The sequence below is a fragment of the Pan paniscus genome, chromosome 8, assembly GCF_029289425.2.
Source record: "Pan paniscus chromosome 8, NHGRI_mPanPan1-v2.0_pri, whole genome shotgun sequence".
Taxonomy (NCBI): domain Eukaryota; kingdom Metazoa; phylum Chordata; class Mammalia; order Primates; family Hominidae; genus Pan; species Pan paniscus.
Genome location: NC_073257.2, coordinates 124,183,010 through 124,209,163, shown reverse-complemented (window position 1 = coordinate 124,209,163; position 26,154 = coordinate 124,183,010). Strand labels below are relative to the sequence as shown.

Here is a 26,154-nt window from a genome sequence, read left to right as displayed (position 1 = left end):
GATCATTACCTCCTGAGATGGAGTGTGCACATTCTGGGATCATGTAGGGCCACTACTGATGACACAATAGGCTAGATCAAGGCACAGGTAGCCCTTTGAGGTTAATTACTCTGCCAATGTTCTTTGAAAGGGGACTGCGAGTAACAGAAAATGTACTGTATTCTTAGAGCCTTGCCATGGGTCTGGGCATTGGGCCAAGCTCCGTGGGGGCGATTGTACTTTGGAAACAAGTCTCTCTGTGTCTATTTGATCAGCACCTCCTCTATATCAGGTATCAGAGAGACTCTGAGATGCCATAGACATTTCAAGGCAACAAACATATATTGATCAAGCGCCTAATTTGGATCAGACCCGATTCTGGGCGTAGGAGGCACAGACGAATGAGCCTCATTGTCCTGTCCCCAAAAAGTTCAACCCAGTTGGGCAAGCCTGGGAAGGAGTTTGGAGAGTATAATACTCTTCTTGAGTTACAAATAGGCCTTCATGTCTAAATAAGAGAAGTCTTGATGGATTAAGAGGATGAAGGACAATTCAGCAAAGAAGTTGTCGTTGAAGTTTGAACCCTGACTGCCACTTACTGGCCAGGTGACCTTAACAACCCTGGGCCTCAGTTTTCCTGTGTGTAAAGATAACATCAGTACCTGACTCATAGGGTTGTGTGAGGACTAATGTATGCAAAATGCTTAGTGCCATGCCTTCCCTGTAACAGGCGTCCAGTAAATGTTGATTGTTAGTAGTAGCAATAGTATTATCACGATCATAGATAATTCTGTTACTGGTACTAAAAGAAGTACATATTCTTGTTTTAATTTCGCCAACACTCCTATGGGGCAAGTCTGCACTGTCCAAATATGATAGCCACCAGCCACATGTGGATAATGAGCACTGCAATTGTAGCTAGTTCAATTTGAGATGTGCTATAAAGTTTATACTGAATTTTGTAGACTTAGCAAAAAAAAAAAAATATAAAATATCTTGCTAATATATTTATGTTGATTACTTGCTGAAATAAGATTTTTCAATACATTGGGTTGAATAAAACATTATAAAATACATTTCACCTGTTTGGTTTATAACATGGCTGCTAAAAATGTAAAAATACACATGTGGCTTGTATTATGTTTTTATTGGACAGTGATCTCAATAATTAACAATTAACTCCATTATTAATTCATTTTTAACTCCAATAGTAGTAATATTGGAGTAACATGATCTCCATTTCCAAGAGGGAAAAAGTGAGGCTTAGTGAGGTGAAGTCATCTGCCCAGCTGGTAAGACGCAGATTGGGATTTGTAGCCAGTCTGTCTCCAAAGGCTGTGTTTGCTCTTCCATGCGATGCTTCCTTCCTGCTAAGTACCAGAGAGTACAGATATAGGGCCCAGAGGTAGGAGTGCTGTCTGCCACCCAGGAATTTCCAGTAGGGCAAGAAATGTAGCTAACAGACAGATGATTGAACTGATACTGGTGGGCTAGGGGAGGTCCCCAAACGCTGGTGGGACCTTGACCCCAGCCAGTGTGCAAGCTCTTAACACCACTGTGAGAAGGAATTCAAGGATAAATCAGAAAGTAGTGAAAGTATGGAGATTTACTGCAAAGTGAAGAGTACACACTCAGGAAAGGGGAGTGCGGGCAGACTTGAGAGAGTCACGCAATGGAATTTGGGGCTTCTACCTTCATGAGTTTCTTTAACCAAGGGGTAGAACATTCATGAGGATTCCTGGAAAAAGGTGGAGATTTCTGGGAACTGTGATGTTACCCATTTTTACATTAAATATGGCTGTTCCTGGGACTGTTGTGGCACTGGTGGGTGTGTGACCTAGTATGTTAATGAGCTTATAATAAGGTCCCAGGTGAAACTTGGGTCAAATCCAGCACCATGTTGGATCCAGTTGGTCTTAGCTGGCTTGGCCCACACCCTGTTCTTTTCAGGGTCTTATCAGCCCTGAAAATAATGGCTTATGCAGCTATTTCAATTCCTTTTTGCTAGTCATGTGTAACTGCCTGGAATTTTCTGTTCTCCTGCAGCCACCCTGTGTTATTCCTGTCTCAGAGCTGCCAAAAGTGCATAAAATCTGGCATGTAAATAATAAATCCTTTCATAGCTCTATTTGCTCTCTGATAATATACATAAAAATCATACATTTCCATCAAGATAGAAAATAAAGACATGCATGCCATCTCTTGGAGAGGAATGCACACCCAGAATTCCAAGCGCCCCTCAGCTTGTCATTTTCACCCTAATGGAAGGAGCTCTGTTAAAATCCTAGAATATAAAATCGTTGACTGTAAAATATCTCATACTTGGGGTAGGCGTGGCACTAGCAAAGGCAGGAGGAAAGCAGAAAAAAACCTTGTGTGTATCAGGGACAGTCCTGTTGAGTGGAGAGGTCTCCTGCTGGAATCAGAGAACTCTGGATCAGACACAGGTCTCACCTGATTTCAAGCTTGGACCTTAGCCTATTGGAGCCTCCCTGGGGAAGTCCCTGAGGCAGCCCCAGCCAGGCCCCTCCCGGTCCAGTTGAGTGGGCGGCAGTTTCAAAATGTGATTCAATGTTACCATCTAAAAACAAATAAGGCATTTTGATAAAGGAACATGGGGTAGGGGTTGGAGAGTGATTGGGGCAGGGGTGGGGGCATGTATCCATTCTTCTGGATGTTTTCGGTATTATCTCATATTTCTTTGTTGTTGTTGTTATTTATTTTTTGAGATGGAGCCTCACTTTATTGCCCAGGCTGGAGTGCAGTGTCGGGATCTAGGCTCACTGCAACCTCTGCCTTCTGGGTTCAAGTGATTCTGATTCTCATGCCTCAGCCTCCGGAGTACCTGGAATTACAGGCACCCACCACCACGTCCAGCAAATTTTTATATTTTTAGTGGAGATGGGGTTTCACCATGTTGGGCAGGCTGGTCTTGAACTCCTGACCTTGAGTGATCCACCTGCCTCAGCCTCCCAGAATGCTGGGATTATAGGCATGAGCCGCCCAGCCCCTATCCCATTTTTTTTTTTTTGAGACAGAGTCTCACTCTGTCGCCCAGGCTGGAGTGCAATGGCATGATCTCAGCTCACTGCAACCTCCACCTCCTGGGTTCAAGCGATTCTCCTGCCTCAGCCTCCTGAGTAGCTGGGATTACAGGCGCGTGCCACCATGCCAGGCTAATTTTTGTATTTTTAGTAGAGACAGGGTTTCACCATGTTGGTCAGGCTGGTCTTGAACTCCTGACCTCTTGATCCGCCCACCTCGGCCTCCCAGAGTGCTGGGATTACAGGCGTGAGCCACCGTACCTGGCCCTTATCCCATATTTCTAATGCAATATTGGCCTCAGGGCTCTGGCTCAGGTGGGATAGTGACTTGGCCTGTCAGCACTGCTGGAGGAAGAGATGCACCCCTGTGCTGGTGAAGCTGTTTGTTGTCTGGGGTAAATACCCGAGGTTCATGGTATCACGCCAAGGAAATTGAGTACTCAGACACCCAAGAAATGGGTTTAGGAGCACAGTTTTAATAAGCAAAAGAAAGAGAAAGGAGAATAGCTCCCTCTCTTATGAGAGAGAGGGGGCCCACAGCGAAGTGCACCAGATTTTATAGACTGGCTTGAGGAGGCAGTGTCTGATTTACATAGGGCCCAAAGATTGGTTGGACCAGGTGTGACGTTTACATAGCCAGCGATGAAGCTGGCTTCCCCACCTTAATCTTCTATTATGCAAATGAAATCTTTGCCTGCCTGGCGCCATGTTGCCTACTCCTTACCGTACGCGTGGTTTACAAAGAAAAGGGACGATGGAGCCCCTATCTGAACATGTCTAGTCCCTAGGTAGCCCCTTTCCTATTAGCACAACTGCAGGCATTCACCCATGCAAGCTTCTAGCCTGCCTTTCTATGTCTGCAGCTTGATTTTACAGGCTGCTCTTTGTTAGAAAAGAAAATGATTTGGGGGCTGTCACACGTGTCCGTATAGAAGACCACCTAAACAGGCTTTGTGTGAGCAACAAGGCTGTTTATTCACTTGGATGCAAGTGGGCTGAGTCCAAAAAGAGAGTCAGTGAAGGGAGGTAGGAGAGGGGTAGCTTTATAGAACTGGGGTAGGCAGTGGAAAGTTACAGTTAGAGGTAGTTATCTATTGTTAGCAGGGGAGGGGGTCACAAGGTGTATGGTGGGGAGATCATAAGACTCATTGTCCAGAAGAAGAATGTCACAGGGTAGATTGATCAGTTGGGGCAGGGTAGGAACAAGTCATAATGGTAGAATGTCATAAGGTGGGTTAATTAGTTAAGGCAGGAACTGGCTGTTTCACTTCTTTGTGGTGTTCCAGCTACTCCAGACTTCTTGGCTCCTGCAGGCCATCTGGACATACATGTGCAGGTCACAGGGGTTACAATGGCTGAGCTTTGGCTCAGAGGCCTGACGGGCTGCTTTCCATTTAAAGGAAGACCTTACCGAGGACTCCCATACACTCACTAAGTGTCTAAATAATTTCTTTATTAACTGTTTTGTTTTTTGTTTTTTGTTTTTTGAGACGGAGTCTCGCTTTGTCGCCCAGGCTGGAGTGCAGTGGCACAATCTTGGCTCACTGCAAACTCTGCCTCCCGAGTTCAAGTGATTCTCCTGCCTTGGCCTCCCAAGTAGCTAGGATTACAGGCGCAGACACCATGCCTGGCTAATTTTTGTATTTTTAGTAGAGGGGGTTTCACCATATTGGTCAGGCTGGTCTTGAACTCCTGACGTTGTGATCCACCCACCTCGGCCTCCCAAACTGCTGAGATTCCAGGCGTGAGTCATCGTGCCCAGCCTCTTTCTAACTCTTATATCACTGGTGCCCAAGAGGCCCAAGACCCTGTCCTTGGGTTCACTTCTCTGTTCAGGATGTTCCCCCCACCCCATTCCTCCCTGGGACCTCCTCATAGCCCCTCCCACACATGACTTCACTGCCCCTTCTCAGTTAGATTGTGTCATTGTGTAATTACACATTGGGGTTGTGTCATTGTGCAGGGGGAGTATGTGCTTTGACCCTCCTTCCTCCCTCTTCCCTCCTCCCCCTTTTTATCTCCCATCACCCAGGGCACAGGAAAGACGAAAATCTAGTGGTTTAGAAGAAGCTGGGCTTCTAACCCAATCCCACCTGGGTTTATATCCCAGCTCTGGTCCTGACTTCTTGGGAGCGATTTAACACTCCAAATTTACTCATCCTAGCCTGATCACTAGGATGTATTTATTTTAAGCTGGCCTGGCCTTCTTGGCTTCACACTAAGGAGCTGGAAATAGTTTTCTCCATTTTGGGTGTCCCAGCCCCAGTTGACTCCAGGGACAAGGGGCTATGCTGGTGGCTCCTGAACAAATGAACACAGAGATGGGCGCATCCCCTGCCCCAGGCCCCTCTGTCTGTGTTTCTGTCCATCTGTCTCTCTGCCTTGGTTCCTTCCAGCAGTGTTATCAGCACCTGGTCTGCCTCATTTGCTCATTTTCACCCTTGCAGGGCATGCTGTTCCTCCACAGGAGCCCCCTGGGCTCCCACGGCAACCTGAAACCTTCCAACTGCCTGATGGATGGTCGGCTGCAGTTGAAGCTGTCGTGATTCGGGCTGTGGGAACTCAAGCATGGCTGAAAATACAGAACATATGATGAGACAGTGACCAACCACTCAGGTAACCTTTGGTTGATCTTACACCCACTAGCTATTGGCAGCATGGTCAGAGGTTCCAGGCTCCATCTTTGCTTCCTGATGCTCATCTGTACAGGTATCCACAGGTGGGCCTTCCTCTGGAGCTGATGATATGTGGCTGTTCCGTTCAACTGAGGAGAACGAGAAAAAAAAAAAGTCTCTGCAGGTGGCATGAGTTCGTGGGGTGATGTCTGGGTTTGGAGACTGGTTCTCGTCCTAGCTCAGCTGGGCCATCTGGAGCAACTATTGCCCCTCTCTTTAGTTCTCTTTGTTCCTTCCCACATTCATCCTATGTTCTCAGCTTAGAACATAAGATCCGCCAGATATTTTAGAGATAATTGGGTTCCGTAGTTCTCTCTCTTCTAGGTCCTGGTCCCTCTACCCCCAACCAACTATCAACTGAATCAGAATATCTGAAGATGGGGTCTTGGCATCTGAATTGTTTTTTAAATGCTCCCAAGTAATTCTGCTGTGCATCTGAAGACAAAACCACTGCCTCAAGTCCACTTTTCCCTTCCCTATGTGCCAAGTGGGGTTCCATGACTCTTCCTACCTGTCCAGTTAATTGAATGCCTTGGATTCATACCTCTACATGTATCCTGGGCTCTCCTGAGACCAGTGTTCTCAGCCCTGATCCCCTTTTTGCTGGAGCAGCATGTCACCAGCAGCCTTTTTGTGTCAATTTGGGAGGTTTCTATATCATATGATAGGATGATGTCTTACAGAAGGACAAGGGGGATGGGAATGGTGGCTTATGCCTGAAATCCCAGCACTTTGGAGGCTAAGGTAGGAGGATTGCTTCAGTCCGGGAGTTTGAGACCAGCCTGGACAACATAGTGAGACGCTCCTGCCCCACCATCTATACTTAAAAAAGAAAAATTAGCTGGTGTGGTGACATGAGGCTGAGGTAGGAGGATCACTTGAGCCTGGGAGGTCAAGGCTGCAGTGAACTGTGATTCCGCCACTGCATTCCAGCCTTTAGAGACCCCGTCAAAAAAAAAAAAAAAAAGGGGATGGGGAGAAATTTTGTTTTTATTATTAATTAATTAATCTTGAGACAGAGTCTCACTCTGTTGCCCAGGCTAGAGTGCAGTGGCATAATCTTGGCTCATTGCAACCTCCACCTCCTGGGTTCAAGCAATTCTCATGCCTCAGCCTCCCGATGTAGCTGGGGATCACAGGCATGCACCACCACGCCTGACTAATTTCTGTAATTTTAATAGAGACGGGGTTTTGTCATGTTGGCCAGGCCAGTCTTGAATTCCCGATCTCAAGTGATTTGCTTTCCTCAGCCTCCCAAAGTGCTGGGATTATAGGCGTGAGCCACCGTGCCTGGCCAAGACCTGCTAGCAGCTGTCCTAGTTCCCCTTCTGCATCCCCTAATGTATATCTTTTGTTTTATTGACTATTACCTATAATGACATAAGCCTATGGACTTCACTGCAAAAAAGGAGGTGTGTAAAATATCTAGAAGAGACCAATAAATCTATAGAGACAGAATGCAGGTTGGTGGTGGTTACCAGGGGTTGGGGGTCAGGATAACAGGGAGAAACTGCTTCATGAGTAAGGAGTTGACTTTGGAGTGATGGAAATGTTTCGGAGCTAGATAGAGGTGGTGGTTGCACAACATCGTGAATGTGCTAAATGCCACTGAATTGTTCATTTAAAATGGTTAATTTTTTTTTTTTTTTGAGATAGAATCTGGATCTGTTGCTCGGGGTGGAGGGCAGTAGTGCAACCTCGACTCACTGCAACCTCTGCTTGCTGGGTTCTAGTGATTCTTCTGCCTCAGCCCCCCGAGTAGCTGGGATTACAGATGTGTTCCACCATGCCCGGCTAATTTTTGTATTTTTATTTATTTTTATTATTTATTTATTTATTTGAGACAGAGTTTCGCTCTTGTTGCCCAGGCTAGAGTGCAATGGCACGATCTTGGCTCACCACAACCTCCGCCTCCTGGGTTCAAGCGATTCTCCTGCCTCAACCTCCCCAGGTGCTGGGATTACAGGTATGCACCACCACACCCGGCTAATTTTGTATTTTTGGGAGAGATGGGGTTCCTCCATGTTGGTCAGGCTGGGCTTGAACTCCTGACCTCAGGTGATCTACCTGCCTTGGCCACCCAAAGTACTGGGATTATAGACCCGAGCCACCATGCCCAGCAATTTTTGTATTTTTAATAGAGGAGTTTCACCGTGTTGGCCAGGCTGGTCTGGAACCCCTGACCTCAATTTATCCTCCCACCTCGGCCTCCCAAAGTGCTGGGATTACAGGCGTGAACTACGCCTGGCCTAAAATGGTTAATTTTATGTTCTATGAATCGTACCACAATTGTTTTTAAAAATAAAGGCAATACAGAGAAGGAACTTGAACATGAAAACCAGCTGTAATTTTAGTCTTGAGTAAACCACCGTTAACATGTTAGCGCACATCCTTCCTGCTAATTTTCTCTATATTCACACACATGGACCCCTGTTTGCTCTTCAAATCAGACAACATTGGGGCTGATGGCTCAGGGCTGGATGCCTTCCTTTCTCCTGTGCCCCAAAGGATGAAGAGGTGGCTTTTCCTGTTTTGCCTGGCAGTACCCTCTCCATGCGGACATCCCATTCTTTTGCAGAGCTCTACTGGACTGCCCCAGAGCTGCTGCGGTTCCCGGAGATGCCCTGGTCGGGTACCCCGCAAGGAGATGTTTACAGCTTCGCCATTCTGATGAGGGAGCTGATCTACCATTGGGACCACGGGCCCTTTGATGACCTCCACGAGGCACCGGATGGTAAAGCGGGACAGCCTGCTTGGGAGGTTTTGGTCGTGTGGGCTAGCTTTGAAATGCTGGTTTTTTAAATTAATTGTTTTATTAATATACAATTTATTCCATTATTTTTTATCGAAAAATTCATGCTCTTTCCCAGCAAGCAGTCTCAGAAAAAAATTAAAGAAAAATAAAAATTCATATTCTTTTTTTAAATTAGAAAATGAATTGCATTTTGGTTACCAAAAAAATCAAGGGACCCCAAATTATATAACTTGTTTTGTTACAGCAGCCAGAGGGATCCTATTAGAAAATGAGGCAGATTATGTCACTTCTCTATCAGAAGCCTCCCCTGGCTTCCCATCTGGGGAGTGAAAACTAAGTCCTCCTCATGGCCTACGAGACCACCGAAGGCCTCGAAACCGTGTAAGCTCTGCGGCCTTCTGGATTAGTTTCCTAGGGGGCCATAACAGTGACCACAAGCTTGGTGGCTTGAAACACCGATGCTTATTCCCTGGCAGTTCTAGAGGCCAGATGTCTAAAGTCAAGGCGTTGTCAAGGCTCTGCTCCCTCTAGAAGCTCTAGGGAAGGTTCCATTCTCTGCCTCTTCCAGCTGCTGGTGGCTGCCCCAGCATTCCTGGGTTTGTGGCCACATGGCCTCAACCTCTGTCTCCGTCTTCACATTACCTCCTTCTCTGTGTACTTATCCTGGCTGTGCCACTTATGAGGACATTTGTCATTGGATTTGGGGCCCACCCCTATAATGCAAGATGACCTCCTCATCCTGAGATCCTAAACTTAATTCTGTTTGCATATTTGGTTTATATCCCCTTTCCCAAATAAGGAAACATTTGTAGATTCTGGGGATTAGGATTTGGACATTTCCCTTTAGGAACCACGATTCAGCCCACTGCACCTTCCTACTGTCATCTCTTATGGCTCATTCCTTTCAGTCACATTGGCCACCTTCATGCGTCTCCAACATAGACAAATCCATAGAGACAGAATGCAGGTTGGTGGTGGTTACCAGGGGTTGGGGGTCGGGAGAACAGGGAGAAACTGCTTAATGAGCAAGGGGTTTACTTTGGAGTTGTAGAAATGTTTCTATCACTCTAGACACATTTCTACCCCAAACCCTTTGTGTGTACTGTTCCCTCTGCCTGGACACCTCTCGCCTCATATTCCTATGTACAAATTTGCCCCATTCTTTCTTAAGGGCTACAAAATTTTTCACTGTGAGAATATGCCATAAGTGGTACCTTGATACACATTTTGGAAATTGCTGCAATGAGCAGCTCTATATCTTTGCACACATGGTGAATGTTGTTTCAGGCTAGATTTCCAGCCATGAAATTGAGGAGATAAATATATTTTAACTATATTCAAAATCCATGATAAATGCTGTTCAGTTGTCCACTTACAAAGGATATTTTCGGGCTTTTTTTTTTTTTTTTTTTTTTTTGCTGGGTTGTCTCTTAATGGCTGATGCCTGGATCTCAGCCTGAGATTCTGATATCATTGGTTCGGGGTGCTGCCTCAGTGTCAGGGTTTCAAAGCTCCCGGGGTGATTGTAATATGTAGCAGCTCAGGCTGCTTGGAGAGAGGATACCAGTGTGCGTGTGTGTACACACATAAGTGTGAGTTTATAAGTAAACTCAGCCCACTTTCTCTCTTGATTTTTTTTTCTTGCTTTGCCTACCATTTCTAGCCTATCCTCAGTGGTCTGTCTCAAGCCTCAGCTTTAGATCACTATCTGTTACCTGGAGGCTTTTTGAGTCAGAAGCCCACTGTGAGGATATGCAATTGCTTTTAGACCAGATTCCAGTTTCTAATTTCTGGCTAAATAAAGCAGAGGTGAGATTAATCCAAAAAGGGTAACTCAAAATCCAAGCGCATCTGACTTTGGCATCAAGCACACACACAAATATTTCCAGACTGAGCCCAGGCAGGAGCCCACCCACAGTCCCTCAGCCCCTTCACCGCCTAGGTTTTGCCAGTTGGGATCTGTAAGGGAAGATACTGTGGAAAATCAATGTATTTCCCCTTCGTTGTTGAGCTCACAAAATTAACTGAGAGCTGGCTACATGGGAGTATGTATCCACAGGACTGCAACCAGGAAGAATACAGTGTATACCTAATTTATGGGCAAACAGTTCTTCAATTAACTTCTGACACTTGCCTATAAACAAAGCTTGTACTGGGAACTGAGTAGCTATTGATTCTCTGGGCACACAGGACCCATGGTTCTCAAACTGTGGTGGGCATCAGAATCACTGGGAGGCAGTTAAAACACAACATTGTTGGGTTCCACTCTTGGGGTTTCTGACTCAGTAGGTCTGGGGTGAGGCCTGAGAATGTGCATTTCTGTCACCCTCCCAGGTGATGCTAATAAAGCCACAGCTTGAGAAGTGCTGGCCTTGGTCCTTGTGGTCCTTGGACCAGCAGCATCAGCATCAGCTGGAAACGTGTCAGAAATGCACATTTTCAGGCCCCACTCCTGACCTGCTTCATTGGAAACTGTGGAGGAATTGGTCCAGAAATCTGTGTTTCAGCAAGCTCCCCAGCGATTCTGATGCACGTTGCCAAAGCAAATGAGCAACAGTGCTAACATGTCTAGTAGACGGTTAAAGATTATAGGATGGAAACAGCTGGTTAGAAGTTACTAGGTAATTCACACACATGCTCTGAAGTGCAGACCCATGGGTCTGAATTTGCTCTCGAAGTCCTATGTCATTTTTCTGATTCTTTCATGCATTTCTTAGAGCTAAACACAGAAAGCAGAAGATGCCATAGTAATTCAGTCACTGCTTTTGAAGCCATTGCTGTCTCATGTCTCAAATTGTACTTCATTTGGGAAGTAAAACACAATTTTCCAGAGTACTTTTTTTTTTTTTTGAGATGGAATCTCTCTCTGTCGCTCAGGCTGGAGTGTGATGGCGTGATCTCGGCTCACTGCAGCCTCTACCTCCCGGGTTCAAGCAATTCTGCCTTGGCCTCCTGAGTAGCTGGGACTACAGGCATCCACCACCATGCCTGGCTAATTTTTGTATTTTTAGTAGAGAGAGGGTTTCACCATGTTGGCCAGGCTGGTCTCGAACTCTTGACCTCAAGTGATCCGCCCACCTTGGGCTCCTAAAGTGCTGGGATTACAGGCGTGAGCCACCGCGCCTCCTAGAGTGCTTTTTAATGCACATACTTTCAGAATACTTTTAGGCATTAAACATGTACACTTAAACAAGATGACATTTTATGCACAGTTTTGTAACCTGTATTTTTTTATTATATTAAACTAACAGTCATATATTACTCAGATTTCCTAGTTCTTACCTAATGTCCTTTTTCTGTCTCTGAACCCCATCCAGGGCACCACATTATATTTGGTTGTCATGTCTCCTTAAGCTTCTCTGGGAAAATTTCTCAGACTTTATTTTCAATGACCTTGACACTTTTGAGGAGTACTGGTCAGATACTTTGTAGAAGTTCTTTCATGTGGAATTTGTCTGATTTGTTTTTCTTTTCTCATGGTTTTGCGTATATGTATTTTGAAGGATGACTGCACAAGTAAATTGTCCTTTTCATTGATTATTGCTGTTGATGTTGACCTTGATCACTTGGCTGGGGAAGTGTTTGTCAATTTCTCCACCATAAAGTTACTCTGATTTCTCCCTTCCATACTTAGTCTAGGGAGAGAAATCTCTATGTGAAACCCACACTTATGAGTGAAGAGTTAGGCTGGGCGCGGTGGCTCACGCCTGTAATCCCCACATTGTAGGAGGCTGAGGAGGGCGAATCGCTTGAGCCCAGGAGTTTGAGACCAACCTGGGCACACGGGGAGATCCAGTCTTTACAAAAATACAAAAATTACCTGGACATGGTAGCGTCCCAGCTACTCTGGAAGCTGAGGTGCGAGGATTGCTTGAGCCTGGGAGGCGGAGTAAAGATCCTGCCACTGCACTCCAGCCTGGGCAACAGAGACCCTGTCTCAAACAAAAAAAAAAAGGAGAGGGAAAAAGTAAAAAAAGGGTGGGAAGTTAGGTTCCACCTCTTTGAGGAGGGAATACTTGGAATTCTTCTCCGTGGGAGATTTGTGTACTGTGCCCATTCGTTTATTTCTTCAAGTACTTAGGTCAGTATGGACTCATGGATATTTATTTCATACTTTGAGTTATAACTGAATCACTTTATTTATTTTGTGGCTTAAATTGTTCCAGTTTTGGCCATTCAGTTTCAGGTGGCTTCTGTGTCTCTTTGACATGTAGCCATCGCTGTGGTGTTTTGTCTTGTTTCTGTGTATTTCCTTACTTTCTGGTAAGACAAGAAAGTCTCATTTTGCATATCCCTGCGCCAGTGCTAGAAGCAACCAGTTCTCTCCAACAAGCCCTGGCTGCTTTTGTTGGAGAAAGGTATTAGAAAGTTAGAGCTGACACTAGATACGCTCATTGCTACCGGAGTGTTGTTGCTTATGGGCCCTCTCAGTGGACAGAGTAGGGAAATGCATGTGCATACTAACCCGTATGTATACATATCTCTATAACTACACATGCACCCATACACATATATCTGCATCTACATTAAACTAAACATGAGTTCCCATTGACGTCTCCAAATCTAACTCATCGCCATCACAGTTCATTGCAGTCTTCCCCATTACTTTTCTGTAAATTCCAACATTGAGATACTGGCTCCCACCATCCACCATCCATGTACTTTGTTCGATCCCTGTGTGTGTGTGCAGTGATTTTAGACTTGTTAATCTGCATCCCCATGAGAAACAGTTTTACCAACTAGAGTACGATGATTATGAATAGTTCCTTTTGCCTTAAGTCTTAGAAAGTTTCTAGTCATTTCACAAGCGATGTAGGTCAGCATTCTTTCTCACTCATCCCATTCAGGAAGGTTATGCCATATATTTGTAACACTGTTAGATTCTTTTATCGCTGTTTGCATTCTATCTTGGGGTTGCCTAATTTCCCAATTGGTATTTTTTAAAGTTTGCTTTCCTTATGGCTTACTTTTGTGCTATTAAGCTCTATGGGTTTTGGTAAATACATAGTGTCATCTATCCACCACTATAGTATCCTACAGAAAAGTTTCCTCATCCTAAAATTATCCCCTGCACTTCACCTAGTCAACGCTCTCTGCTCCCCAAACTCTTGGAAAACACTGATCTGTTTTCTGTCTCTAAAATTTTGTCTTTTCTAGAATGTATATTTCCTTAATTTCTGGGAAAACAAGAAAGTCTCATTTTGCATATCTCCTGCCCCAGTGCTAGATGCAGTCAATTCTCCAAGAAGCCATGACTTCTTTTGTTGGAGAAAGGTATTAGAAAGTAAGCGGATAACGAGGTCAAGAGATCGAGACCATCCTGGCCAACATGGTGAAACCCCATCTCCACTAAAAGTACAAAAATTAGCTGGGCGTGGTGGCGCATGCCTGTAGCCCCAGCTACTGGGGAACCTAAGGCAGAAGAATCGCTTGAACCCAGGAGGCGGAGGTTGCAGTAAGCGGAGATCAAACCACTGCACTCCAGCCTGGGCAATAGGGCCAGAGTCTATCTCAAAAAAAAAAAAAAAAAAAAAGAAAAGGAAAAAGAAAGAAAGAAAGAAATGATGCTAGATATGCCCACTGCTGCTTGCGTGTTGTTGCTTCTGGGGTGCCATGTAAATAGAATCATACAGTACACAGCCTTTTCTGACTGGTTTCTCTAACTTAGTAATAATGCATGTAAGACTTATCCATGTTGTTGCACTCACAGTATTTTTATTTTTATGCCAAAACATGTATACATTGTTCTCAAAATATTATTTTCTTGACAACATCTGGTTAAGCAGAATGTTTAATAAATGTCAGTAGGAGCCAGTGAAGAAGTGGGAAAAATTAGGTTTAGAAAATCGGACAGAGAGGCAGGACATGATGGTAACATTTATTACGTGTTAAAATAGCATTTCTGCAACATATTACAGAAAATTTAACAAAATTGCATGAAGCGCACTTTGGGGGTTTCCAACACGAAATGCCTATACATTCCTGAAATCATATAGAGATATGCTTCTCCTCAAGCAAAGTTCTATTTTAAAAAATCTTGATTTGAAAACAAATTAATTAGGAGGATGTTTGTTTATATGTTTTTCATTAGAATTGTTCATTTTCCAGGCAGATTCTCAGAGTATTCCTATTAAAATATCCAGATTACTCTGGAATTCTAATCTGTTCTATTTATTTAAAAACTCAGTTTACAAATATAAGAGCACAATTACTATTGAAAATGAAGTGTAGTAAGTGGCACAAAGTTCTGATGTTTGGCTGTCTAAACCCAACATGAATTTCAGAAATCATCAACCGAATCAAAGACCCTGCAGCAGCAGTCCCACTGCAACCTTCCCTGCCCGAGGAGAAGGGCAATGAAAAGATCGTGGCCATGGTGAGGGTGTGTTGGGATGAATCTCTGGAGAAAAGACCCAGTTTCTCTTCCATCAAGAAAACTTTACGAGAGGCCAGTCCCAGAGGGTGAGTTAGATGTGCAACAGATATTTGCTCTCACTCAGTTAACCATTAGGATTTTAGAGCTGCTGGGCATGGTGGCTCATGCATGTAATCCCAGTGATTTAGGAGGCTAAGGCAGGAGGATCCCTTGAGGCCAGGAGTTCAAGACCAGCCTGGGCAACATGGTGAGTTTCTGTATCTATAAAAAATAAAATAAAATAAAAAATTAGCCAGGCGTGGTGGTGTGAGCCTGTAGTTTGAGTTTCTTAGGGGGGCTGAGAATTGCTTGAGCCCTGGAGGTCAAGGCTGCAGTGAGCTATGATTGTGCCACTGCACTCCAGCCTGGGTGACAGAACGAGACCCTGTTTCTAAAAAACAAAACAAAAAAAAATTAAATCTATATGGCCGTGATCGGTTCTATGTGACTCATTCCCTTCCTCCCTCCTCCCTTCCTCCATTCCTCCCTTCCTCCCTTCCTTCCTTCCTTCCTTCCTTTCTTCCTTCCTCATACACTCACTCAGTGCTTACCATACACAAAACACTGTACTACATGCTGGTTACAGTGGAGTGAGAAATTTTTCCTTTATTTCATAAATGCCACAAAAATGGATCAGATATTAATAATTCTACTGCCTTCTTTGTCTATCTCAGGTGTCACTAATTAATTAAGGCCCTTGTTTCCAGGGAGTTTTGACATGGCTTCAGAGTCTTTTTCAAATCAGCATTCCAAGGGTTAGGCTAATCAATTTGGACTGGACTGTGGGATAAAAATTACTCACCACCCGTAGAGTAGGTTATGACTTAAATTATGCATTCCTCTCCAACAACTTTCTCAATAGTAGCTTCCTTTACACCAGATAATTGTATCATCTTTTAGTACATGAATTTAGGAAGACATGCCCATGTTAGAGGTAGCTTGAGTTGGTAGAAAGAGCCCCAGGCTAGGAATCAGGTGTCTACTCTTAATTTGGACCTTCAGCTATGCATTATTTAAAAGAAAAAACAAAACATTTTTTGGAGTCAGGGTCTGGCTCTGTTGCACGGGCTGGAGTGCAGTGGCATGATCTTGGCTCACTGCAATTTCTGCCTCCCGGCTTCAAGTGATTCTCATGCTTCAGCCTCCTGAGCAGCTAGGACTGCAGGTGTGTGCCACCATGCCTGGCTAATTTTTGTATTTTTAGTAGAGACAGAGTTTCGCTATGCTGGCCAGGCTGGTCTCAGACTCCTGACCTCAGGTGATCTGCCTGCCTTGGGCTCCCAAAGTGCTGGGATTACAGGCATGAGCCACCGTATCTGGCCTCAGCTATGCCTTCTTAACACAATAGCCCTGGGTTCTGCATTTCCAAGCTCGTAATAGTTTTTAAATTTTAAAAATCATTTTTAAGTGATTTTTAAAATTAACAAATGAGGCTGGGTGTGGTGGCTCAAGCCTATAATCCCAGCACTTTGGGACGCCGTGGCAGGTGGATCACCTGAGATCAGGAGATTGAGACCAGGCTGACCAACATGGTGAAACCCCATCTCTACTAAAAATACAAAAATTAGCTGGGCGTGATGGCACACACTTATAACCCCAGCTACTCAGGAGGCTGAGACAGGAGAATCGCTTGAACCTGGGAGGTGGAGGTTGCTGTGAGCTGAGATTGCAGCACTGTACTCCAGCCTGGGTGACAGAGCAAGACACCATCTCAAAAATGTAAAATAAAATAAAATTAAAATTAAAATAAACAAGTGAAACATTGTTTATATTTATGGTATACCATGTGATGTTTCGGAATACGTATACTGTGTAGAATGATTAAATCAAGGTAATTAACCTAAAGATACATCTTAAGTAAGCTTAAGATACATCCCCATATTTTTTACTTAGAAAATATGGACCTCAATGTTATGACAAATCTATTTTCCTATGTGAGTCTAGGTCTCCTCATCTGAAGATGAGGAATTTAAATGAGTTCTCTGAAGACCCTTCGAAAACAAAGGACTAATAGAATCTAGAAGTGCCCCTTACATTAGACCGTCTGAAAAGAAAGGAATGACCCATCCTGAAATCTGCATTCTCAATGTCTGTTGGGAGGTGGGGAATGGGCCATTGAAGGCCACCATTTGTTGAGTGCCTGTGGCCCTGGATGTGACCCTAGACACTTTATGCATGTTATCTCCCTACATCCTCAGAACAACAACGTGATCGTACGTACATGAGGTACGCGTGATTATCTTCATTTTCCAAATGAGTAAAGCGAGGCTCAGAGAAATGAAGGAGGCAGCTTAGAGGGCTGATGAAAGGCAGGCTCTGTCCTGTCACGCGGCTGCAATGCCATTGTCACTTCCCCGATGTCCGTTGGCAACCCTTAACTAGGACACCTGAAAGGCAAGAAATATTTTCCTGGAATGTGTAGCTGGAAGCTCTGTTCCACTGAGGCCCTAAGGGTCTTGGGAGAAAACATCAATGTCTGGTTTCTTTTAAAGCCATGTGAGCATACTGGCCAGTGTGATGAGCAAGCTGGAAGTGTATGCCAATTACCTGGAGGAAGTGGTGCAAGAGAGGACCAGCCAGCTGACTGCAGAGAAGAGGAAGGTGGAGAAGCTTCTGTCCACCAAAGTGCCCAGGTATTCGGAAGCACTGGGGCCTTGAAGCTGCGGCATCACCATCTAGCAGCCCCACATAGGGGGGATTATTTCCATGATTATTTTTCTAAGAGAATGTCAGGTTCTTCTAAAAGGGGTCAGGCATTTTTTTTGTGCAGTTTGGTACACCTGTAAAGGGAGATAGAGGCAAACTCTCCTGAATCCATAGAAATAGAGGCTGTAGTCGGTCTTTTACGTGGAGGGTGGTGGATGCAGCAACAGGAGAGTAGCCACTAGATGGCGCCCTCGTTTCACGAGTCCGACTAATTGCTACCTCCCCAGTATTTGATTGTAGGTCCAAAACCTCCACACAGTTTAATATGTACCTGTGGCTTCACATTCAAATATTGCTTCATTTTTGGTTCTGTTTCTATATGTTCGCTCTCTCAACACTTGGCAGAAGTATTTGCTGTTAAAATTCCCATGCGCTTCTTGCATGTCTAGACCAAAGAAGCGGGGGCAGGGATTTTTAATGAGATTGGTTGACTGAAATGAAATTGATTTGTGGATTGGTGAATGATTATATTCCCTTCCACAACTGCAGAGTCTTTACACCCTAACTCTATAACCAATATACATAAAGAAAATCCTTTTTGTAAAGGCATTATGTGACCCTCTCTCCTACTCCCCCACAATTTATACACGTCAATTAAAATATCTCTTTAGAGAGAATGCAACTGGAGAAGTGGATGTTAAAAGAATTCCTCTAGAAAATGAATTTTGTTAACCAAAAGCTTAGGCATTGAAGCAAAAGGACCAATGAGGACAACTTTGCAGGAGTCTGTAGGAGATGAGATGAATAAGATCCCATTCAAAAATGATCCGTTTCTCTGGTTTCAGCTTCACTGGAGAACAACTCCTAGCCGGAAGGTCCGTGGAACCAGAACATTTCGAATCTGTGACAATCTTTTTATCTGATATTGTTGGATTCACAAAGCTGTGTTCTCTCAGCTCCCCTTTGCAAGTCGTCAAGCTCCTCCATGACGTGTACAGTTTATTCGATCACATCATCACAACTTATGACGTTTATAAGGTGAGATGCCTCATCCTGACTGTGTGATCACGTGTGCTCCTTGCGGGCTGTCTCCGGGGCATGATGGAGAATGGAACTGATTCCAGACATCAGCCAGGAGGAAGCTCCATTTCAGTCTATGTCACTTCACGGCAGAAACTCAATATTTTATTTCTGTTTGTTTTCTTGGAAAAGGTCTTGATTAGTCACAGATGTATGTGCTTGTCAAAACTCACCAGTTTCCTCTGTTTCCTTCCATTATTTTATCTCACAGTAAACACTTTTTAAAAAGAGGCATTGACCTTCCACTGGCTAATTCCTTCCCGTCTTTCCTAAATACATTTCCTTCAGAGGCAGAGAGGCTCCTGTTTACTGTCCTTCAAAGGTTGTCCTTGGATCTTGTGTGGGTCTCACCTCTGTTGTCCTGATCCTTAGCAATTAAGAGTGAAGAAAGATTCCCACTTTTAGACTATCAGACTTGTGGCTAAAAGCGGGGCAGCAACAATTCCCTGCCGGGTGCTACTGTGGGAGATAGAAGGACACAGTCACCTGGAGTGAAAACCATTTTTGATGGGGAAAACAGAAATGTTTTGGCTCTTCATGACTGCCGGGTGGTGGTGGTGATGAGGGCTGCTTTCTGTGTGTTCTGACTCTTTAGAAGGGGTCAGCTCATGACTCTAGGGACAGTACCGTGTGCCTGTGCTCATACATGCCTGGTGGGCAGCCACAAGTGCACCAGCACTGACCACAATCCCAGGGCCCTGTCTCTGCCTGTGGACCTGGGGATAGCGAGATTTGGGGGACAGTGTGGTCATATGGTCCCATATCTCAGTGACACAGTGACACGTCTTCAGTGTTTATCTCCCAGTGTTCCCCACAAATGATGCCTCTGTTCAAGGGTGAAAGAAAGGATGGTATAGATAACCTTTAAGAGTAGATCACACACACCCAACAAAATCAGAACCTGCCCTGCTTAGGGGGATATCTTCTGGGATTTTCCTCTTAGTATTACCTTCTCAGTTGTGTTTTGCTTGAGCTCATATTAAAACTTAGTTTGTATTTCTAAAGGACGTTATCACGGTGGGGAGAGGAAACCCGGAAGCAGGTGAGGCTTGTCGACTAGTTGACTTTGCGTAATTTCAGGGTCACCAGGACAGAGGTGTTCTTACTGTCTGGCTAATGCCTGAAATTCAGCCTTTACCACATCATCTTTGGATTCTGCTAAAATGCAAATGTATCTGGAAAGGGCTGTAACTTTAAGCTTCTACTCGTCATTTATTTCTCTATTGTGAATGACAGATCTGAAAGCTGATTTTATTAGGAGGATGGAGGGGGAAGAGGACAGACAGGCAGATACATACATTATATATATATAATGTGTATATATATATAATATTGGGTGAGATGGTCTCTGCTTGACGGATCCACCTCACCCTTCAAGGTTGACTCTAGGAGCATACTGCTCCCTGTCTCACTGGTTCTGAATTTGGGCTGGGGAAATATAGTCACCGCTACTATCGGATTTCAGAGGAGGAAACAGTGACTGTGGGGAGGGAGGCTCGGGGAAGGAGGGTGAGGGGGGCTTTGTGGAAGAGCCATGACAAGGGCAGGAACTGAAGAAATGCTGGAACTTGCATGGGGTGGAGGTCAGTGAGTGTGACGCGTCCAAACATGGGGCCTCAAGGTTGGGGACAAATGAGGGGCCTTAATCTCTGACCCCACCCCCACCCTTGGCCTCCCTCATGGAAAACAAAGGTCACTCTGTCACTTTGTTTTCAGATTGAGACCATTGGAGACGCATACATGGTGGCTAGTGGACTCCCTACCGCAATGGAAGCCAGCATGTGGCTGAGATTGCCACCATGTCCCTGCACTTCCTCAGTGCCACCATCTGCTTCCAAATTGGGCACATGCCGCAGGAGAAGCTCCAGCTTCGGATTGGCCTCTACACAGGTAGACAAAACTGATGGCCTGATGGTCCAGGGATGGCAGCAGGTAGTTCCGGCTTCCACTCCTAGGTCCAAGGCTTTTAGGAACCTGGACATTGAACAGTAACATCTTTAGGGGAAATAAAAGTTTGAATTGTCTCTGCATGTGTATTTCTATTTAGCTAGGTTGCTTGGTAACAACAAGGACACACAATGGCTTCAATGTATTCAACCAAAAATAAGGACTGGGCACAGTGGCTCACGCCTGTAATCCTAGCAATTTGGGAGGCCGAGATGGGTGGATTGCCTGAGCTCAGGAGTTTGAGACCAACCTGGGCAACATGGTGAAACCCTGTCTGTACTAAAATACAGAAAACCAGCTGGGTGTGGTGGCAGGCACCTGTAATCTCAGCTACTCAGGAGGCTGAGGCGTGAGAATTGCTTGAACCTGAGAGGCAGAGGTTGCAGTGAGCTGACATCGTGCCACTGCACTCCAGCCTGGGCAACAAAGCAAAACTCTTTCAAAAAAAAAAAAAAAGGAAGAGACCAAAACCCAGGATGGGTTCTATAGGGCTAATTTTCTTCCATGCCTTAGCATCAAATGCCCTTTGATATGCTCTGTGTTTGCTAACTCACGGGCATGTGATCTGTGCAGAAGTGATCCATGCTTGGTTTCACGCTCTTTCTGTCACTGTCTGGAAATTCTTAATCATTTTTGCACAGAGTGTCCTGTGTTTTCACTCTGCATCTGTTCCAGCAAATTTTGTAGCCAGTTATGCTACCTATCTTCCAAGGCTCAACAAAGATAAAACCCGATCCTCAGTCAGAATGAATTGCTCCCATGTTTGTACCACTATTGGCATTGTTCACAGCTCTAGTTCGTGAGTGACATGGTCATTTAATGATGATGTCGCTTTCCAGCAGGTGTTTGTGGGTTCTGTCGGTTTCCTTTCTGTAAACCCTAAAACCTATTGCCAATTTGCCCCAAGAGGGTGCATCACTACATTTGTTCATCTGATGCGCATCGTAGAGTCCAGCCTCGGGCAATGCAGAGCGGTTATGGCCTTTGGTTCTTCATTCTTTAGGTCCTGTGGTGGCTGGTGTGCTGGGGATTACCATGTCCAGATACTGTCTATTTGGAGACACTGTCAACATGGCATCCAGAATGGAGAGCAGCAGTTCACGTGGGTATCACTGACAACACTTTGTAAACACAATATTGTTATCTCCCTCCAGGCCCCTAGCTTTAACCAGGGGATATTTTTAGAAGATGCATTTGCTTTTTGCCTACTGTTTTCCGTCTGGAGGTTAAGATCATTATCCACTTCAGGCAACACTGATCACATGCTTTATAGACAGGGTTTTGTACTCTGCTCTTGTTAGAACCATGCAAATACACGTAGCCTCCTTTTTTCTGTGACTTTCAGTCCTAAGCAATCACACGCACATATAATCACTTAAATGAAGAGCAGGAGTTGGAAAGCTTTTTCTTTTTTTTGAGATGGAGTCTCACTGTGTCACCCAGGCTGGAGTGCAGTGGTGTGATCTTAGTTCATTGTGACCTCTGCCTCCTGGGTTCAAGCGATTCTCCTGCCTCAGCCTTCTGAGTAGCTGGGATTACAGGCATGCGCCACCACGCCCGGCTAATGTGTGTGTGTGTGTGTGTGTGTGTGTGTGTTTGTGTTTAGTAGAGACTGGGTTTCACCATGTTGGTCAGGCTGGTCTTGAACTCCTGACCTCAAGCGATCCACCCACTTCAGCCTCCCAAAGTGCTGGGATTAGCTGGCATGAACCACTGTGCCTGGCCCGGAAAACCTTTTCTATACAGGGCCAGACAGTAAATATTTCAGGCTTCAGGGGCCATAGAATCTTTGTTGCAACTACTTAACTGCTGTTGTAGCTCAAAAGCAGCAATAGACAATATGTCAATCAACAGGCATGGCCATGTTCCAATAAAGCTTTATTTGCAAACACAAGTAGTGGACTGGATTTGGCCCATAGGTGATAATCTGCCCTTCTCCGAGGTAGAGTATATTCTTGGTGGTACAGAAGAAATCTATAGCCAGGACCTCCAGGGAATATTACATTCTTTTGCTTTATAGTAATTTTATTGCATTACCATTCCCAGGCACTCGTATGCCATTTGTCAGATGAGACATGTAAAAAAGAATTACTCAGTGATGTCAGTTTTAAAAAGGCTTAGATGATTAACATTGTTTTATATTGTAAATTTTCCACATTATATAAAAACACATTCATTGTTTAAGTTAACCGAGTCTCAAACAAGAATTTTTTTTTTTTTTGAGATGGAGTTTTGCTCTTGTTGCCCAGGCTGGATTGCAATGGCATGCTCTTGGCTCACTGCAACCTCCGCCTCCCGGGTTCAGCCTCCCGAGTAGCTGGGGTTACAGGCATCTGCCACCATGCCTGGATAATTTTTGTATTTTTAGTAGAGACGGAGTTTCACTATGTTGGCCAGGCTAGTCCCGAACTCCTGACATCACATGATCCACCCGCCTTGGCCTCCCAAAGTGCTCAGATTACAGGCGTGAGCTACCATGCCCAGCATTCAAACAAGAATTTTATACCTCTCTCTTATCTTGTAGGTAAAGGTTTTTAGGATAAACTTTGAAGCTAGAGCTGCTTATAAAGGATCTAGACCTGATTCTAATTGCATTTCTGGTTACAAACAACATTTTCAGGAAAATGTCCCAGCTGAGGAGCCCAGTGAACTGCCCTCCATGGGGATTACCTTGTATGCTGAATCAGTTCTGCCTTCTGTTTCCAAACTGAATGCACTAAGGTTTTGAGCAGGACTCAACAATGATTGAGCAATGTCAGAATGGTTGAGAATCCCAACCTAAGAGTCCCAGACTTCAGAGAAGTCATCTGTGATTTGCTTAATGAAAAGTCCTGGTGATCAGAGAATTCAAGCAGTGTAGGTTCCCTCTCCAAAGCAGCCCCTACCCCACTGACACTCCACTGATAAGTTGATAACTAAGCAGTGACTGGTTTATGGCAGCTCTCCGGATTCATGTCTCTCAGAGCACTGCAAGCACCCTGGTGGCATTGGGAGGGTACGATTTGCTAAAGAGAGGCACCATTCCAGTCAAGGTAAGACCAGGCCGACCATGCCCCGCCTGCCCCGTTTGGGTCTCTGATAGAGACATCGAGGAACTTAGCGGGATGGATGCATCTCCATGGAGTGATGCAGGGAGACCTCTAAGGTTCCCCTGGAGGCACTCATGACTGCCAGATCTTCTTCCTTCAGAGGAGAAGAAGTTCCCTCAAATGATCAAACGTGGAATCTTCAACAGAGAACACCTTAACTCCCAGCTAAACCAACCTCTTAGGGAATGCTTTCTTTTTTTCTTTTCTCTCTCTCTCTTTTTTTTTTTTTTTTTTGGCTACAAATGGTCCCCTAGCTTCCTCTTGAACACCCTAGTCCAGAAAAAGAAGTAGAAGGGAAGGTAGTGGCATCAACTCCCTAGTTTTGCTTAGCCTGGCCTTAGCATTCTGTATTCAATCAACTGACTTCAGTAAGAGGAAGACTTTTCTAGAAGGCGGCATTTAGCCATAGCTTGGAACCCATTCCTGCTACTGACCAGCTGTCTGAGTTTGAGGGCTTGTTTTTGTCATCTGCAAAATGGGGGTGGTGATAATACCGTCCTTGAAGGGTGGATGTGAGGAGTAAATGTGGACATGGATGTGAGGCGCTTCACTGGGTGTCCCACTCATACTAAGAGTGCAGTAGATTTTATTATTATTTTTAAAAGATTTTCTTTGCAACAAGCTTTAGTCTCCGTGGACTGTCACCCCCTAGGACATTGCTGCCTGGCCATGCAGGCTTATCAGCAAAGACCAAGAAAATCCATAAGATTTTATCTGTAAGGAGGCCTTTTGCTTGTGGAGGGAGGGAGCTCCCACTGTCCCAGCAAGTAAGACAGACCTCAGACATCTGCCCAGAGGCCATGCATTACAGGCAGCCCGCCAGCCCCACCCCAACCCTGCCACCGATTCCCCAGAGCCTTCCTTTGCCTCCCACAGGGCAAAGGAGAGCAAACAACTTTCTGGTTGAAAGATAAAGAAGGCTTCACTCTTCCACTCCCGAATTTACTGAGGAAAAAGCCAAAGTCCCAGAGATATTGTGAGGTGAGTATTTTCTTTCAAGATGTTTGTGGAGTCACATGAAAGTCTTTGGGGACCCTTCTTCAAGACGCAGTCAATATCCCATTTAAGAGGTGTGGTTCTGGGGCATCGATCCAGTCTCCCACTAGGGGGAGCCGTCTAGCTGGCCCCCTCTTCCACCTCCAGGTGTTTGCTCCCAGCCTGTGCCTCCAGCAAATGCAGATTTGGAGGAGCTGAAGATGGTGAACTCATTTCCTGGGGTGCCAGGGCTGACTTGTGGCTCTCAGCCCTGTGCAACTGCCCTAGCTGCCAGATATTTACAGCCCATTAACTTGAGAATTTGCAGTGAACCCAGTTTCATTCTGCAGGAGGGGAAAGTGGAGAGGATGAAGCCTGTCTTTCTTGTGCAAGATGCCTGCTCTCTAAGCTTTGGTGCTGATTTTCCTTATCAGCTAATCAGCTTGCAAGGAGATAGGAGCTCATATCTGACAGCATCTTGAGAATGTGTTCAGGAAAAAAAGCTCTAAGGCATGAGCAGCCCCTGAAATCCAGCAGGGCTGAGGCTATTTCAAGCAGTCAGGCCCTCTGCAGTTATTGGAAAGCCTGGTTCTGAGCCCTGAGTTACTGTGAGCGGAGCAGCTCCCAAATGCATAATGCCCTCTTCCCAATGTATTGCCTAATTTCTCTCCTATTCACCGAGCAAAAACTCCTGCAGTCAAGGCTTGAATGTTAAGTAGAATTTCTCAGTCATTTATGAAGAGTTTAATTTAAAAAAGGTTCCAGTAGACAAAGACGAACCCATCCATTCCTGCTACGATGGTTTTCTCTTCTACATAATGAATAGGATTCCATGTTGTTTTATTGAGTGGATCTTTTAATAGATTTACTGAACCACTAATGCATTTATAGACTTCTTTCTTCATCTCTTGCAACGCCTCACATCCAGATATCTTTCATGTGGTTGCTCCTGAATCTGGCAGAGCAATTTGAATGAAATATTGTGTTTGAGACCTTTTCCTGTTGAACTTCCCATGACAGAAGGAGCGAAAATCAATGAGACCAGAAATAGTTTCTTTCTTGCTGGGTCTCTGAGCTGCCTTTGCTGAGATACTTTTGAGACCTGTATGGGAAATAAACTACTTTTTGGCTTATTGAAGGCCTTTAACACCAAATTATATAAAAGATTTGGTGGAATTCTTGCCTTTCTTTAGGAAGAGGGACACAAAAGCACTTTCACTTCCCAAATAATCCAGTCTTCATTGGGATCCTAAGCATTTCCATTACCAGTATTTTGCTTCTGCCCAGAGAGGGAAGACTGAATTCTACATCCATCACACACTCTGTTTTCTATATGAAAATTCTGTTTTCATTGTGGTAGGCTTCGCTCCTCCCCAGAGGCCTTAAGCATTGGGGACTGAAGGCTTTAGACTGATACTTAAAAGGAGAGAAGGCAGAAGGCATTTATGTGAAGAGGAGAGGAAGGCTTTCTGCTGCTACTTTAGCATGGAGACAGTAAGCCAAATTTATCTTCTCATTCCCCATAACTCCTTTTCTTGAGATAATGGCT

General features: G+C 44.8%; 1 protein-coding gene across 1 annotated transcript in view; it reads left to right on the top strand.

Moving 5' to 3' along the window:
- Positions 1–24,610, top strand: part of LOC100978077 (guanylate cyclase 2G-like) — a 48,409-nt gene extending 23,799 nt beyond the window's left edge. Inside the window, 11 exon segments of the mRNA XM_057298783.1 lie at positions 5,471–5,639; positions 8,277–8,432; positions 14,738–14,915; positions 17,361–17,501; positions 18,360–18,552; positions 20,311–20,353; positions 20,356–20,484; positions 21,545–21,643; positions 23,482–23,573; positions 24,507–24,561; positions 24,564–24,610. Of these exon segments, the coding sequence (XP_057154766.1) occupies positions 5,471–5,639; positions 8,277–8,432; positions 14,738–14,915; positions 17,361–17,501; positions 18,360–18,552; positions 20,311–20,353; positions 20,356–20,484; positions 21,545–21,643; positions 23,482–23,573; positions 24,507–24,561; positions 24,564–24,610 (1,302 nt within the window).
- Positions 24,611–26,154: the final 1,544 nt, after the last annotated feature.